General features: G+C 34.2%; 1 protein-coding gene across 1 annotated transcript in view; it reads left to right on the forward strand.

Annotated features, from left to right (window-relative positions):
* Positions 1-17,500, forward strand: part of LOC144965665 (uncharacterized) — a 24,678-nt gene that overhangs the window by 7,162 nt on the left and 16 nt on the right. The window contains exons 3-8 of the mRNA XM_078901241.1: positions 256-419; positions 1,780-1,909; positions 7,424-7,584; positions 9,588-9,715; positions 10,174-11,410; positions 15,871-17,500. The exon at positions 15,871-17,500 is cut by the window's right edge and continues 16 nt beyond it. Coding sequence (XP_078757367.1) covers positions 256-419; positions 1,780-1,909; positions 7,424-7,584; positions 9,588-9,715; positions 10,174-11,410; positions 15,871-15,985 — 1,935 coding nt within the window. The 3' untranslated portion in view covers positions 15,986-17,500. The remainder of the gene's footprint in view (positions 1-255; positions 420-1,779; positions 1,910-7,423; positions 7,585-9,587; positions 9,716-10,173; positions 11,411-15,870) is intronic.

The raw sequence follows: 17,500 nt of genomic DNA on the forward strand, positions 1-17,500 counted from the left end.
ATATATATATATATATATATATGTGTGTGTGTGTGTGTGTGTGTGTGTGTGTGTGTGATTCCTTACTAAATATTTCCTAAAACATCGATCAATTTCTAATGGAAACGAGGGAAAACATATCTAACTAGAGCTTCATTTATTTGTTCTTCTGATAAAAGAGTTCCTTCCTTAAACAAACTATGGTCAGCAGATCCCCCCTATGAAATACTGGGTTTTGTTGACTATCTAGTGATATTTTCTTTGTTTATCACCCAGATACCATCAAGGGCGTCCCTTGACTTACTATTGTCTGTTGGTTTTCTGTCCTACGATGACCCCAGCCTAGACGTCACCTCTACGACGTGCTGTGTTGGAACTTTGGGGAAATGCGATGGCAAATGTTACACAGACTTTGATGTCTCTCTGTTAGACCAAGATGGGTGAGTTAATTTGTCGATTTGTTTGTTTCTTTAATTTGTTCACTATATTATATCCAGTTTTTGAGCATAACTTGAGTATAATTTATATAGAGCAATATCCATTAAATTTCCCCAAAGCATTGTACAAGGGGTCTTAGCCAACAGCTAAAATAATATAGGACAAGACATGACACCCGTAAATGACACTCGCCTTCGGGCCAGTTTCTAGGGATCTGTTGGAGTCCCGTTCTGAGAAGTGCAAAGATGAGTCCCTGGAATGTCTCTTTTCGCTCAAATTCTTTCACCGTATTCTGTTTTGGAATACTTACTTGTTCAACTCCACCTGGACAATAGGGCTTACATCACGGATCTCCATCTGGGACGGTCTCTAACTAGCACCCTCGCCCCCCCCCCCCCCCATAAAAAAAACCCAAACCCAACAAAAACCCACAACATTTTGACACTTTTTTGTTCCAAATTTAGCATTCTTCGCCACGTTGTTGGTGGGCGTCCTCTTCCCGCTGGCCATTGGGGTTCCAGTCAAGCGCTCTCCTTGTGATGGTCTCTTCTTAGGGTTTGGAATGATTATGAGTACATAAAAAAAGTATGTGACCGGTAGCAACATTGTGCACTCTAAAAAAGCCTATCGTTTGGGGGCAGCATAGCTCAGCGGTACGTCTTTGCTCCTTACCAGTCTTCCCTTGGAATAGACCCTAAAGACAAATTTCAACTATGGGATGAATATATGGGTTTATTATTATTATTATTATTATTATTTATTATTTATTTATTATTATTATTATTATTATTATTATTATTATTTTATTATTATTATTTTATTATTATTATTATTATTATTATTATTATTATTATTATTATTATTATTATTATTATTATTATCATTATTATTAATTATTATTATTATTATTATTATTATTATTATTATTATTATTATTATTATTATTATTATATTATTATTTATTATTATTTTATTATTATTATTATTATTATTATTATTATTATTATTATTATTATTATTATTATTATTATTATTATTATTATTATTATTATTATTATTATTATTATTATTATTATATATTATTATTATTATATTATTATATCATCATCATTATTATTATTATTATTATTATTATTATTATTATTATTATTATTATTATTATTATTATTATCATTATTATTATTATTATTATTATTATTATTATTATTATTATTATTATTATTATTATTATTATTATATTTATTATTATTATTATTATTATCATCATTATTATTATTATTATTATTATTATTATTATTATTATTATTATTATTATTATTATTATTATTATTATTATTATTATTATTTCACCTCTATCCTTAGCTTAGAGATTGGATCCAGACAGCATTTAACCACAGCCTTATCGATACGAGAAAGGAATGGCGGTATTGCCCATTATTTAGATGGCGATGGCGTCACTAGACCGGTATGGTTTGATTTACCCGGTCAAATGGTAAGTGATACAAACAAAGAAATTATGCTCATTCTAGCCAATAAAGCATAAAAAATAATTGACTCAAGTTTCATATTTTACTTATAAACTCAGTTTTCAGCATCGGGTTCACCCCGATTGGTCACTTTTAAGACGCTGTATATTTTTCTTAGATTGACAACTAACCCCCCCCCCCCCCAAAAAAAAAAAAAATAAAATAAAATAGCCAAACAAACAAACTTGAAAACACCCAAAAGAAAAAAAAAACCCCGCCAAAAAACAAAACAAACAACAACAACAAAAGCAAAATAACTAAAATCGCACTTTTCTGGTAATTTTAACTATAACATCACTTTTTGGCGCATTGTTAGTCCAGATCTGACATCGTTTTGAGACGTTAGCTAGCTTTTTTCTTATAATATAATGACATCTACGAGTATATCCCTTTTCTAGATATCTATATCTTTACAATTATATAATCTGTATGTCCCTTGAAATTTATACTATGTAATTATTCTCACAGCTTACAATATTATTACACTATACCTATTACCAAATTTTACTTTACCACATTATATTTACGTATAATATGTTTATGTATGTATCTATATTTCCGGTTATCAAGATGGCGGACGTCTTCTTTTCAATACTGTTTTGTTATGGAATTTGATGTATTTTACGTTGCAAAGATGAGGATCAAGAGATGAGAGTTTGTTTAATATATTCATTTTCGTATTTGTTTTCTATAATCATATTCGTTTCAACTTTAAAAACGTCCATATAAGTGTATTGATTGATTTTCATTGCATATCAAACGGTTGCGTTTTTTTTTTTTTCAATGTCATAATAACATCAAATTACGTCATCCCAATTTGGGCAAGATGCCGAAAGGACGAAAAAAAAAAGAAACTCGGATAATTTCGAAAATATCCCTTCCCCCCCAATCTACCCCTTCTAAAGAGCTCGACAACCAAGACTTACTTCAAACATTATAAAATACCATAAAAAACGAAATGAAAGACCTCAAAGACCTAATTATCCAACTAAGACAAGAAAACATGGAATTAAAACATGAATTACAATAAAATAAAGATGAAATAATGGAAATGAAAATGATCAACATAAATCTAAAAAAACAAGTTGAAATGACCGAAAAACGAAACAACGAATTAGAAACCTATTCGAGGAGAAATTCCCTCCGCATTTTTGGAATCCAAGAAAAAACAAACGAAACCACCGATGACTGCCTCTTACTCGTTCTGGATTTATTCAATAGATTAGAAACTCAAATTGACATCACCGGAATTGACACTTTACACCGTACTGGGAGAACGAAAACAAATCGACCCAGGCCAATAATTATCAAATTTGTCAGGCGATTGGATCGTGATATGGTGCTCAAGGCCAGAAAAAAGTTAAAAGGCTCGGGCATTTCAATATTTGAAGACTTAACGCAGAAGAATTTCAATCTGCTCAAAGCAGCAAAAAATGACGAAAGGATTGACTCGGCATGGTCAATGAACGGACAAGTCATGGCAGTAACCATCTATGGTGTGAGACTGAGGTTGGATCCAGACAGTCCCCTCGATGCCCAAATACAATCAACTGGCGCCGACACGCCCAGCCCTCGAATTCGTACAATTAAACAGACTGAAGACCAAATGTGCATCACGTCGACAACCCCTCTACCATCACAACGCCAGATAGACCAACACCAAACCCAACGCAAAACCTATTACAGTCCCGGGGGAAGAGAATTTCATTCAAGACGCCTTAAATCGACACGACAAAACTCAGACCAATGACTTATCACAGACCTGTCTGGAACACCTGATAGTGACACCTCAACAAATGTGCCTTTTCATCTTCCTTTGTCAAATTATGATTTTGTTGTATTATATTCTAATGTCGATAGCTTACTTAACAAACGATCAGAATTAACATGTATGATACAGAAACATAATCCTATGATAATATGTCTTACTGAAATTATGCCAAAAATTGAACTTGAGATTGATTTAGAAATTGAATTTTTTATCGATGGGTATAACTTATTTTTGAATGATTACCCACGTCGGGGTGTTGCTATCTATGTTTTGGATTGTGTTAATGCCAATATATTCTCTTTTGATCATCCTATAATTAGTGAAAGTGTATGGTGTGATTTTGAATATAATAATTTACACATACTTGTAGGAAATATATATAGGTCTCATAATTCAGACAAATTAACTTTCATTAGGGATATAAAAGAAACCTTACAGTCAGTAGGTAGAATGAAATTTGATTGCGTGATCATTGTCGGAGATTATAATTTTCCTAACATTAAATGGACAGAACCATGTCTAACTTTTCCCGACTATCTATTTGTCGAGGCAATTAGGGATGCTTTCTATATTCAACTGGTGACACAGCCTACGAGACACCGACTGAATCAAACTAGTAATATACTCGACTTGGTAATATGTAACGATGATTATTGGATTAATAACATTGACCATTTGCCTTCGGTGGGTAAAAGTGATCATGACTCACTTCTTATATCGTTAAATCTTTCATCCGCCAAACATCCTTCACATGTTTATTTTGATTATTTCAAAGGTAATTACAACTCTTGTAGAGAAGACCTAAATGCCGTGAATTGGGATACTCTTGAAGGCTACGGTGTGAATGAAGCGTGGTTGTTTTTTAAAAACAAACTAAAATGTATAGAATCTAAACACATTCCATTAAGATGTAACAAAAAATTTAGTTCTAATAAACCATTGTTGTTGACAAAAAACGTTAAACGTACAATTAATAAGAAACATAAATTGTATAAGAAATTCAAAAAGTATCCTACAACAGATAATTTTCATAATTATGTCAAGGTTAGAAATAATACCAAATACACGATTCAAAATGCTGTGAAAACGTATGAATGTACATTGGCACACGAATGTAAGAGTAGTCCGAAAGGCTTTTGGAGATACGTAAACAGAAAGTTGAAAAGAAAACCAGGTGTTAGTGTTTTACTGAAAGATGATGGTACCAAGGTTACTTCGGATATAGATATAGCTAATGTTTTAAATAATTATTTTTCATCTGTGTTTGTTCAAGAAGACACTACAAATATACCAACTTTCAATGTTACAAATCAATTAAACGTCCCCGATTTTTATATTACACAAGAAGACATACTTGCAAAATTGTTGAATTTAGACGTGACTAAAAGCATGGGACCCGATTCCCTTCATCCCCGTTTACTGAAAGAAGTGGCCTTTGAAATATCACAGCCGCTATCAACAAATATAATAAGTCTCTTGAATCTGGTACCTTACCCATTGAATGGAAACAAGCCAATGTTACTGCCATTCATAAAAAGGGAAGCAAACTAGATGCTGCAAACTATAGACCCATCAGCTTAACATGCATACTCTGTAAGGTTATGGAGTCTATCTTGAAAGACCGAATAATGGACTTTCTTGAAAGTCATACGATGCTAAACGATAACCAGCATGGTTTTAGATCAAAGAGATCATGCATTACTCAACTTTTACAGGTGATGGAGGATTTTACCAAGTTAATTGATCGTGATCAATGCATTGATGTTGTTTATCTTGATTTCCGCAAGGCTTTTGATTCTGTACCTCATGAGAGATTATTCATTAAACTAAAAACATATGGATTTAAAGGGAATATCTTTAACTGGATTAAAGACTTTCTTAATAATCGAATACAAAGGGTCATTGTCAATGGTGTGGGGTCGGATTTTAAGAATGTAATTAGCGGTGTACCCCAAGGAAGCGTATTGGGACCACTTTTATTTCTTTTATATATATAAATGATTTACCATGTGGCATAAATTCAGCCTGCAAACTGTTTGCAGACGATACAAAGATCTATAGTACAACTGAACATCATAACATTCTACAAAATGATATATTTTCACTTTTCAAATGGTCTACAACATGGCATTTGGATTTTAATGTTTAGAAATGTTAAGTATTACATATAGGAAAAAATAATCCATGTCATAATTATTTTACCGATACTTCTATGTCAAATCTACTTTCCGTTGTGCCTTATGAATAGGATGTGGGAGTTACTTTTGATTCACATTTGAATTTTGATTTACATATTGATAATTGTGTAAGCCGTGCAAACAGAATGATGGGAATAATATATAGAACCTTTATAAGTCTTGATAAAACCACATTTTTATATTTGTATAAATCGCTCGTTAGACCAATTCTAGAATACGGAAATTGCATCTGGAGCCCATTATATAAAAGACAATCTATTAGTATTGAAAGTGTACAGAGGAGAGCTACCAAAAAAATTTATACAATACAGTATTTATCTTATAAGGAAAGGTTAGAATTTCTTGACTTACCCAGTTTGAAATATAGAAGAATTCGTGGGATTTAATTCAGGTTTATAGATTGGTACATGGTCTGGATAGGATAGACTTTTCTGATTTTTTTTCATATTCTAATATTACTTTTACTAGAGGGGACAAGTTTAAGATTTTTGTCTCTAGATGCAAAACAAACATAAGACAAAACTGGTTCGGTATTCGTATTGTTCAGAAATGGAACAGTTTGAAATTTGAAACAAAGAATGCAAAATCTATGGATTATTTCAAGGTGTTAGTAGACAGGGAATTATATGATGGGAGATTTATATATGACGAATAATACTTGTTTGCTCTGCTGTTGACATGGCTTTCAATCTTGTATGTATATATTATGCATTATTATATTATTATGGTTATCTTCTATACGCGTGTGTATGTGTGTGTGTGTGTGTGTGTGTGTGTGTGTGGTTGTGTGTGCGCTTTGCATGTCACGGATAAAGATATATGTTTGTACACCACATGAGTACATTTAAGTTGAAATACTATCTTTACCACGTGTATCATTATTGTAATATTTAATCAATAGATTTATGGCATTACTAATTAATATTAAGGGCATTCAAAGGATCTTATCCTATTTTGCCCTATACCACATGTTATGTTATGTTATGTTATGTCATCATTGTCGGCATTTTATACGTCGCTACAAAAATTTCCTTTTGGATGAATAAAGTACGTTATTATTATTATTATTATTATTATTATTATTATTATTATTATTATTATTATTATTATTATTATTATTATTATTATTATTATTACCATCATTTATTATTATTATTATTATTATTATTATATTATTATTATTATTATTATTATTATTATTATTATTATTATCATTATTATAATAATTATTATTATTAAACATAGAACTTAAGTCATTTCGCCCGGAATTTTCCCCGCTTATATAGAGTGAAAGGATAATAGCAATTGATTACTTCTCCCCATTTGATAAGACTTTTGTCTATCGAAAAATACTTGCCGCCAGGCTACCCAATCATTACTGGATGGACATAGGGGGGTGTCTGGTGGGGGAGGGGGGTGTCAGGGAAAATATCGACTTCACTCGCCGGGTCCTTTGCATGTAAAGCGAATGTTCTACCCTTTTGAGACGACAGGTTACAATTTATTTCCAGGTTGACATGCAGATAAGGATTGGAGTTTTGAGGAATGTAACAATGGCTGACCAATGGATACGGCAGAGTCTAGACGAATTGAGTCATGTGATCAATCAGCAAGACAATTCAGACTATTTCCGTCCTTTGGATATTCCCGGAAACCAGCGGCCAAACAGCACGTAAGAATCTAACATGACATCAATAAATAAAGATGCGTTTTTCAAAACCTATTTAGTCCCAATTTTATCAATTAAAGAAAACTGCATTTTTTCGTTATTTCTTTCATGACTTAAAGAGAAATATGCTTGTCTTATTTGCGTCACCCTGACTGATTTGAAAAACTTCAAATTTTGTTATTTATTCTAAGGATTTTTAGCTAGAATAGTTCCGTGTTGGGTATTTTACTTTTTTTTAAAAAAAGGTATTATAATATTCAATTTGTACATAGCTTTGGGAAACATGAACAAGATGTTTTCGTCAGTGGACGGTAATAACTTCTCACCAGTTGGTTTGAAACATAATAACAATAAATGGCTTGTTCAAGAGAACAACAACAACAACAACAACAACAATAACAACAACAACAAAATTCAAACATGCTTGAAATTCTAAAGTGAGATTAGACCACCATTTATATATCTAGATAGAATATACATCAAAACCAAGAGCAATGTCGCATTTAGCATTTAACATAAGTGACCGGGTAGGTACTTACCTTCGATTGGTCAAACTTAGCCCAATATCGGACACCTTGTCCTGATAAGACTAATGGAAAAATATGGGTTGTCTTCCTGGCCACCTCCGGTCATCGACAGGCGAATTTACATAGAAATAAAATGTACTTCCGCCTGATGTTTGATGATGTTTTAACACTTCCGTCATGCGTACATAAGTTTCCCATGTGAACTGAGTGCCTGTTGACAAAAGTGCTCAAAGATAGAGTGTATCTCTATCTCTGTTTTATTAGACTAAGGATTCTGAAAGAGAGAAAAACGATACATCTTTTAAATAGATTCTTCTTCTTCTTCTTCTTCTTCTTCTTCTTCTTCTTCTTCTTCTTCTTCTTCTTCTTCTTCTTCTTCTTCTTCTTCTTCTTCTTCTTTTTCTTCTCCTTTCTCCTTGTCTTCTTCTTCTTCATCATCTTCTTCCTCCTCCTCCTCCTCCTCCTCCTCCTCTTCTTCTTCTTCTTCTTCTTCTTCTTCTTCTTCTTCTTCTTCTTCTTCTTCTTCTTCTTCTTCTTCTTCTTTTCTTCTCCTTTCTCTTTCTTCTTCTTCTTCTCTCTTCTTCTTCTCCTCCTCCTCCTCCTCCTCCTCCTCCTCCTCCTCCTCCTCCTCTCTCCTCCTCCTCTCTTCTTCCTTCTTCTTCTTCTTCTTTCTTCTTCTTCTTCTTCTTCTTCTTCTTCTTCTTCTTCTTCTTCTTCTTCTTCTTCTTCTTCTTCTTCTTCTTCTTCTTCTTCTTCTTCTTCTTCTTCTTCTTCTTCTTCTTCTTCTTCTTCTTCTTCTTCTTCTTCTTCTTTTCTTCTTCTTCTTCTTCTTCTTCTTTCTTCTTCTTCTCTTCTTCTTCTTCTTCTTTCTTCTTCTTCTTCTTCTTCTTCTTCTTCTTCTTCTTCTTCTTCTTCTTCTTCTTCTTCTTCTTCTTCTTCTTCTTCTTCTTCTTCTTCTTCTTCTTCTTCTTCTCTTTCTTCTTCTTCTTTCTTCTTCTTCTTTTTTTCTATTATTTTATTTTTTATTATTATTATTATTATTATTATTATTATTATTATTATTATTATTATTATTATTATTATTATTATTATATTATTATTATTATTATTATTATTATTATTATTATTATTATTATTATTATTATTATTATTATTATTATTCTCCTCTTCCTCTACCTCCTTCTTCTTCTATTTTCCCTCTTCTCAATCATCATCAACATCATCATCATCATCATCATCATCATCATCATCATCAGCAGCAGCAGCAGCAACATCACCATCATTATCAATTATCAAAAGAATTAAGTATATTTATCATACTTTAAAAATACATTCAAAAAGAAAGTGAGTTATCCAACATTCCTATCCCCAATCCATCTTTTTTATTAAGGTATAACAAAATAATAGTTTTGATTGTATAACACAAAGGACAAAATGATTCTCCCCTTAAACAAAGTACATCTTATTCCTTCAATCTAGGCTACATCTTGCAGTGAGATTTTCCTGCCAAGGCGTTGGTTGCCGTTCTGACTGTCATCTACGTCCTTGGCTGTCACGATGTTTGGATTTACAAGAACGGAAGAATCAATTGAAACAAAATTACATAGGTAAAACATTAACCCAACATCAAAAAATATTGTGATGATGTGTATTTCCTATCATCAGTGACAAACATACTTATCATGCTTTACGGAAAAATAACATTATAAAAATGATCATGATACGTGATAATGATAATGATGATGTTGATGATGATGATGATGATGATGATGATGATGATGATGATGATGAGGATGATGATGATGATGGTGATGATAATAATGATGATGATAGTAATAATAATAATAATAATAATTATTATTATTATTATTATTAATAAATAATAATAATAATAATAATAATAATAATAATAATAATAATAATAATAATAATAATAATAATAATAATAATATTAACAATGAATAAATAAATAAATCAACAAATAAATGGCACTTGTATTGCGCATTATCATGACTAGGTCGTGCTCTATGCACTTGTTATTTATTTTTTTATTCTTCTTCTACAGGGAATCCTTTGGCCAGATGTCCATCTTCAAGTGTCCTTCCGCCACCCAAACCGACGTCTTCGACACAGTCACCGCTATCATCACCATCATCAATATCACATACTGAATCAACACAGTCATCATCATCGTCACAATTGCCACAACTAAGTGCTACAACCTCGATTGTCCCTGTATCAGCTTCCAGCACTACATACTCTAGGACGTCATCATTATCATCTTCTCTGTCATTATTATCAACATCATCTCTACACACACCATTGTCTACGACAATAAATCCCCAGTCTTCATCAAAGGCAACTCATTCCAGCAAAGATCTATCTACAAGACAACCTGAATCCACCAACAGTCTCACCCCGACCTTCACGGAATCATCCACATCACAAACCCCATCAAAAGCATCCCTGCATTCAACAATCACAAAATCAACAACGCCTGGGTTTGGATCCGATTATACAGATATCAATCCTTCTACCCAATCAACTGAACCGCTATCCCAAACTACCACGAAACATTTCACATCAGACCAGTCTATAACCTCGACATTTCTTCAAACATCCACATTCATCTTAGAACCTTCAACTTCCAACATTCCATCTCCCAACATGAAGACAAACCTCACACCAACCCCAACCCTCTCAACTCCAGACCAAATGCATTCAACCTCAAGCCAAATTTCAGCCATGTCGACAACAAAATCCTGCACATGTACGAAATCTAAAACTAAAAACCGTTTTAGTTCGTCGACAACACCAATAAGAGACTCAATGTCAACACAAAATGTACACACATTGTCACCACAACCATACGACACGTCTGTAACTAATACAATAACTTCAAAAACACCAGAACTCAGTCCTACATCAACCCACAACACACAACAGATGGCAACAATCATAACAACGTCGTCCCAAATGAGTCCCTTTAAAACAACCATCCGGGTTTTCCCGACATCAACCCAGTTGCCAACAAGAAACAGTAAAACAATGATGCCGACTTTGAACACAAAACCAACCAGCAAAGACAGTTCTGGAAAAACGACAACCCCGTCGTCTCAGTCACCTCAAAGCAGGCAAGTCTCCGTCTCTCCTACGACAACTGAGTCGCCATTTTTACCCGTGGAGTCTTCCGAGGACGACGAAGACGCGATGGCCTATTGGGCCATCATTGTTGGAAGTGTTCTTGGTGGTCTGGCTTTGGTAGCCCTCATCGGATACCTTCTGTATCGCAGCAGACAAACGTGAGTATTCAATTTTGTGGTGGACCATATTTTTATCATAATATTATCCACATCATTGTAATCATCATCATCATCATCATCATCATCATCATCATCATCATCATCATCATCATCATCATCATCATCATCATCATCATCATTTATCATAGTCATCATTAGCATTATCATTGTTATCATCAATATCATTGATATGGTCATCAGGAGCAGCAGCAGCAGCATCCATTCTCATCGTCAGCATCATCATCATCATCATCATCATCATCATCATCATCATCATCATCATCATCATCATCATCATCAATATCATCATCATCATCACCATCAAAATTTAATAAAATACAGCTGTATATTAAATTCATAACCTATTAACAACTCTCTGATAGCAGTAGTACATTAATTTTAGCAAAAATGTTTAACATACAAAAGAGAACACAATCTGGATAAAAAATATTCCTTGATAGCCAAATGGACAACAGTCTTAATTACCTAGTTTTTATAGCGTTAATAAATGGTTAACGACCCTTGCTTGCGATCCTTTAACTAAGACGATAACCGATCACAAAGTACTTTCCGTTAGATCAAAGATATAAGTAGTGGGAGGATACGGGGTCATAAATAGACTTAATTTTACTTGAAATCGATACTTTACTGCACCTGGGATCGATACCGGTTCTTTGTGTGCGTAAAACGAGGTCTACCAACTAAATCATGTGGTACGAAGTTGTGTATAATTCGCGTTGTGGAAAGATGCTTCCAATTTGGACATCTGGCAGTGACAGGAAGTTGCATTCAAAACTATAATTTGAGACAATATTATGTTGGGAACTGCAATGTAATATTTGTCAGAACCCTCTGAATAAATATGAGTCGATCTCTATCTGGATTATAACAACACACATCCAACCCACTGGATAACTCGTCGAATGAACTAATTGGTGCTATACGTTTAGGTAAAATACTGACAACATCCGCCAGCCGGATATAACTTAACAATAGACAAAACCACCTGTAACCTTAAACGTTTATAGTCTGATTGCCAGAATTAAATTAGAACTAATCATCAAAATGACTGTCTAAAAACAATAACAAAGAGCTGAGTGACGTCAATTTTGTTCCATATATTGAAAAGTGTGACCCATCGGTTCGGACCGGTATTATATGGGGATGATTTAGATCCAGAAAACTGATTTTATGGTTAAACACTTGAAATTTGGGTTAAGTAATATCTCATTGAGGAGGATGGATAGAATTCCTTAAACTGACAAAAATTAAAATTTCACATTTCTAATCATTTGTATGTAATAATTTAGTAAATTCATTCTTCTCGGCATCCCGTTGATATCGGCCGACGTAAACATATTTTCAGATCTGATAACTGGCCAATTACGTGCTTGATTTAATATTATTGTAATGGACAACATTTTGCGTTGGTTTGGGAGTATGTATTTCCATTGTGCGGCTATGTGGTCTTATGGTATGACACTCGCTTTCGAATCGGAAGGTCCTGGGTTCGAGCCTCGCGCCCGGCGCATAGTTGAGTCCTTGGAAAAGGCTCTTTACTAACTTTCTCTCACCGTACTCAGGTGTAAAATGAGTACCTGGCCGTTAACAACGTTGTCTTTGTCTGAAAAATTGTAATATCGCCTCACAGGCGTCATGTCTCATCCTACATGTTAAGTGTTGCTGTTGACCAGGGACCCCTTTGAGCACATTTAGTGGATATTGCTCTATATAAGGCTCAATTTTTTTCTTCATTACAACAAAGAGCCCATAACATGCTGGGTTGTCAGACCAGCAAAAAAGTACACGTCTGTCATAGATGACAATGGAATCAAATGAGAATATGAGAGAGACCAAAATGGATTAGGCCGATCAATTTGAAGTAGAGAATAATTTTAACTGTCTTACTCTGGAAATCAAACAACAGATTTTAAGAATGTTAGCCGGAAAACTTGTCCTTCAAATATTGACCCTCATCTTGTCAAAAACACGTAGCTCTTATTTTCCGTGCTTTAAGTTCCACTTTTGAAAGATTTTGACCGAATGAGGGTCATTTAATCGAACGATATTTAGAAGATGATTTTTCTGGCCAAAACTTTGTAAATGTATTTTTTCATAGTACACCAATCAAGACATTCCTCCATAACAACATTCCATAGACCTAACATTTTACCACTGCTAAATATAAGAGCAAACAATGTGGGCGCATCCTAGCCCAAATTCTACCGTTGTGATGTTTAGTAGTCACATTAATTAAGGTTGCCAGTTTGACATTTTAATGCCAAATTACGAAGTACAAATTTGGCTTTTTTCAATACTCATTTGCACCCCCCCCCCCTAAAAAAAACACCAAAACAACAGAAAAAACCCGGTTGTTTTGCTATTTATTGGCAAAATCTTCAAATAACCTAGGTCGGCGATGTTTAATTAATAAACTGAAACTTATCAAAAGAAAATTTAAAAAGCCTACTTTCCCAGTTATACAGCTAAAACAATCACGTATCGAGGTGGAAACAGATAAGAACTTAAATGAAATGAAAATGCATTCTCGCTGTTTAAAGACACGCGGGGATCCCTATAGCTCAGTTGATAGAGCACTCGCTTCTCATGCAAAGAGACCGATCGATCCCAGGTGAAGTCGAGATATTTTCTACACCCCCCCCCCCCCCCACCTTCCCCCATCCGTCCATCCAGCAGCGATTGGGTAGTTCGGTCTGTGAAAAGTGGCGGAAAGACTAGCGTTCTATCCAAAGAATAATGACAAGCAATTGCTACTGTCCATTTCACGCTTTAGAAATCGGGATAAACTCTGGCTTCATGGGCCTATTAATGAACGGGCGTGAAGGACGCATTAAAAAAAAAGAGTGATACATACTACTGTAAATGTGTCTTTTTTTTTCTTTCTTTTTATTTATTTGATTATTTTTTTAAGTATGGAAAAATTTACTTTAAAAATCCGTGTAAATGTGCGGCTATGCGGTCATGTGGTATGACATTCGATTTCGGATCGGAAGCTCCTGGGTTCGAGCCTCGCTTGGCGCATAGTTGAGTCCTTAGAGAAGGCTCTTTACTCACATTCACTCACCGTTCTTAGGTGTAAAATGAGTACCTGGCCGTTGACAACGTTATCTCTGTTACAAAAAAAAATGTAGTATCGCCCTAACAGGCGTCATGCTTCGTTCTACTTGTTACGTTTTGCTGTTGGTCAGGGACACCTTGTAAATCGCTTTGAGCACATTTAGTGGATATTGCCCTTTGTAAAAGCTCATTAAAAAAAATAATTAATATGACTAATCGCCTCAAATCGGTCTAATGTCTATATGAAATAGGGGCAGAAAATTGCATTAATAGTCAAAACTATGACACTTGGTTTTCATCCATTTGATTTATCTAGGACAATGAAAATAATTTATTGAGGTGAGAAAATTTTAAGGCAAATATTTCTGATCATTTTAGGCTGTAAACTGAGTGCATTCATTTTCGTCTCTTGTTCGTGAATAACCAGTGTCTCATAGACGCTATACATTTCTGTAATTTACTCACAACAAACGCATGAAACATACCAGCAAACAAAACTACGTGTAACCTAAAAAGTTTAAATTACTATTCAAACATTAATTTAGTGAAGAACTGGTCATATAAAGGTGTTCAAAAAAAAAATAACAAAGAAACTCCGTGTGCTGTTTCACTTTGTTGGCAGGAAACTGAAATAAATTTTAATTCCGAGATAAAACGTTCGCGTTCGGTTCCTGTTCATTTCGGCAACTTAAAACGAATGAGTAACACTCTCTTTGCTATGATAAAACAAGCGACCGACTGAGAGGAAAGGTCAAATGGAGGGCAAGATGAACCGGAGAGGAAAATGAATGCACTCAGTTTGCAGACTTAGCCCGATATTCACTTTTCGGCAACTTGTTTACACTTGAGCATTTTGAGCACTTATATAGAGCAACATCCACTAAACGTGCTCAAAGCACCTTACAAGAGGTCCCTAACCAACATCAACACAAAACATGTAGTACGAGACATGATGCCTGTTAAGCGATATTACAAATTTATATTTTTTTTACCCGACAGAGACAACGCTGTTAAAGACCAGGTACTCATTTTGCACTTATTACAGTGAGAAAATGTGAGTAAAGAGCATTTTCTAAGGACTCAACTATGCGCCGCTCAGAGGGAAACTCGAAACCTGGACCTTCCGATCTAAACTGAGTGTTATATTATAAGTCAATATAGCCGCATATAATATCAGATTGAGGGTCACAGATGTTCTTGGAATGTATCAATCATTTTTATTTATTTATTTATTTAATCAATCATTCATTCGTCCATCCATTCATTGCTTTTGCTTCAAAATCTAATCTTTTTTTTCTGGCACTTTAATATTTTACTGCCATTATAGACCATTTATTAATGTTATCACTCATCCTTGTTCTACACACGCCATTCCCTTCCAGATCCCTAAGAAAGCGTCAAGAGCTGTACACGGTGACGCCTCAGATGATCAGCACTATCGAAGAAAACGGAATGGCTGGGCGAAGTGACGTTCCCATGACAACGGCGTTATTGTGACGTCACCATATTGCAATTTAAAAATTGGGATGGAAAATAAGGGGATGAAATGAAGAAGTTATAAGGCATTTCATTGTCATTGAAGTAAACTGAAGAAGAAGACCAACAGGTCCCGCCATTGCATGATTATGACTTGAATATGTAATTTGCACGGTGGACCAATTAAACTATGGCAAGGGACAGTGATCATGAGATAGGGGCCCTCACCTGCATGTGTCCACCATCTCTCTTCGTCCAATGATTGAGGAGGGAAAACGAAACAAAATAAAATCAACAAAGAGAATGGGGAAAAACAGGAGAAAGTTAAACAGCAGGTCTTAATCTAAGAAAACGTTCTGATTGGACAAATTATATGAGTGCAGTGGTTAAATTCGTAATTCAAATAACTATTTAAACCAGTATCTCAAATATTTCGTATAACACAATGATTGACATCAGAATTCTCTTTTGGGGGCATACTTAGAAGTTAGATAAATATTGTACTGTTAACCATTTTTATTTTTGGTAATAATTTCTGTGAAGTTCGATATCTGTACCCTATCCCTATCACACATCTATATCTATTGGTGACCCGAACAATCCAGCAATCTTGAAAAAATAAGGATGAAGGAGAGAGAGAGAGAGAGAGAGAGAGAGAGAGAGAGAGAGAGAGAGAGGGGGGGGGGGGGGGGCAATGTATTTGACAAATGGCAATTATTTCCCCTCCAGCCGTTCAATCGCCTTACCTGTTCTTACCTCTCATCCTGTTTGTTTTGCTCCCATACAAAGACCAACAGCCTTTTCATTTCCCTGACCTTTGTTGTTATTCTTGTAAACAATCAAACAATAACAAAAACGAAGAAAAAACAAACATTGCAGATATCAGGCGAGGAGGCTAGATTGTCTGGCGAGGTCACTGGGTACAAAGTGAATCTTAGCGAGTGATAGATAATATGCTTTCGTTCTCCTCGTCATCGTTGTCATCGTTATCGTCATCGTCATTTTTTGATGTCCAATGCGCCTTACAAATAAATATACAAAATTTACAAAAAATGATTATTCTTACATTAATGGTTCAAGAACGTGTCAAAATAAAAAATATTGGTAAAAATCCTATATATAAATTGAATTTAATTTAATTGATATTTTAATGAAATTTTACCCTTAAAAACCGAACAATAAAATTATAAATTAATGTAATTTTAACAATGGTCAGCCTTTTGTAATGCTTTGGTTTTGCAAAGTTAAAAACTTACAATTATTTAATGTTGCCTCTCCGTATGTTTTTCTGAATTTTATGAAATTTGTCACGTTTAAGAAGAAACAAAGTTAGTCTCTTTTGTCTCTCAGGCAGGCACTCCATCGGTAAAAACTGAGAATGCGCTTGTAAGATGTAAAACACAGAAATGTAAAATAGGGATCCAATCCAATCCAATCCAAAAGTAGTTGTACATGGGATGAAGATTGACGCAACTAGGTGTGGTGGGGTGGCATTGATGTCATATCTAGGATAAGATAAGATAAGATATACTTTAT

The sequence above is a fragment of the Berghia stephanieae genome, chromosome 2, assembly GCF_034508935.2.
Source record: "Berghia stephanieae isolate SIO BIC M18660-M18661 chromosome 2, UCSD_Bste_1.3, whole genome shotgun sequence".
NCBI lineage: Eukaryota > Metazoa > Mollusca > Gastropoda > Nudibranchia > Aeolidiidae > Berghia > Berghia stephanieae.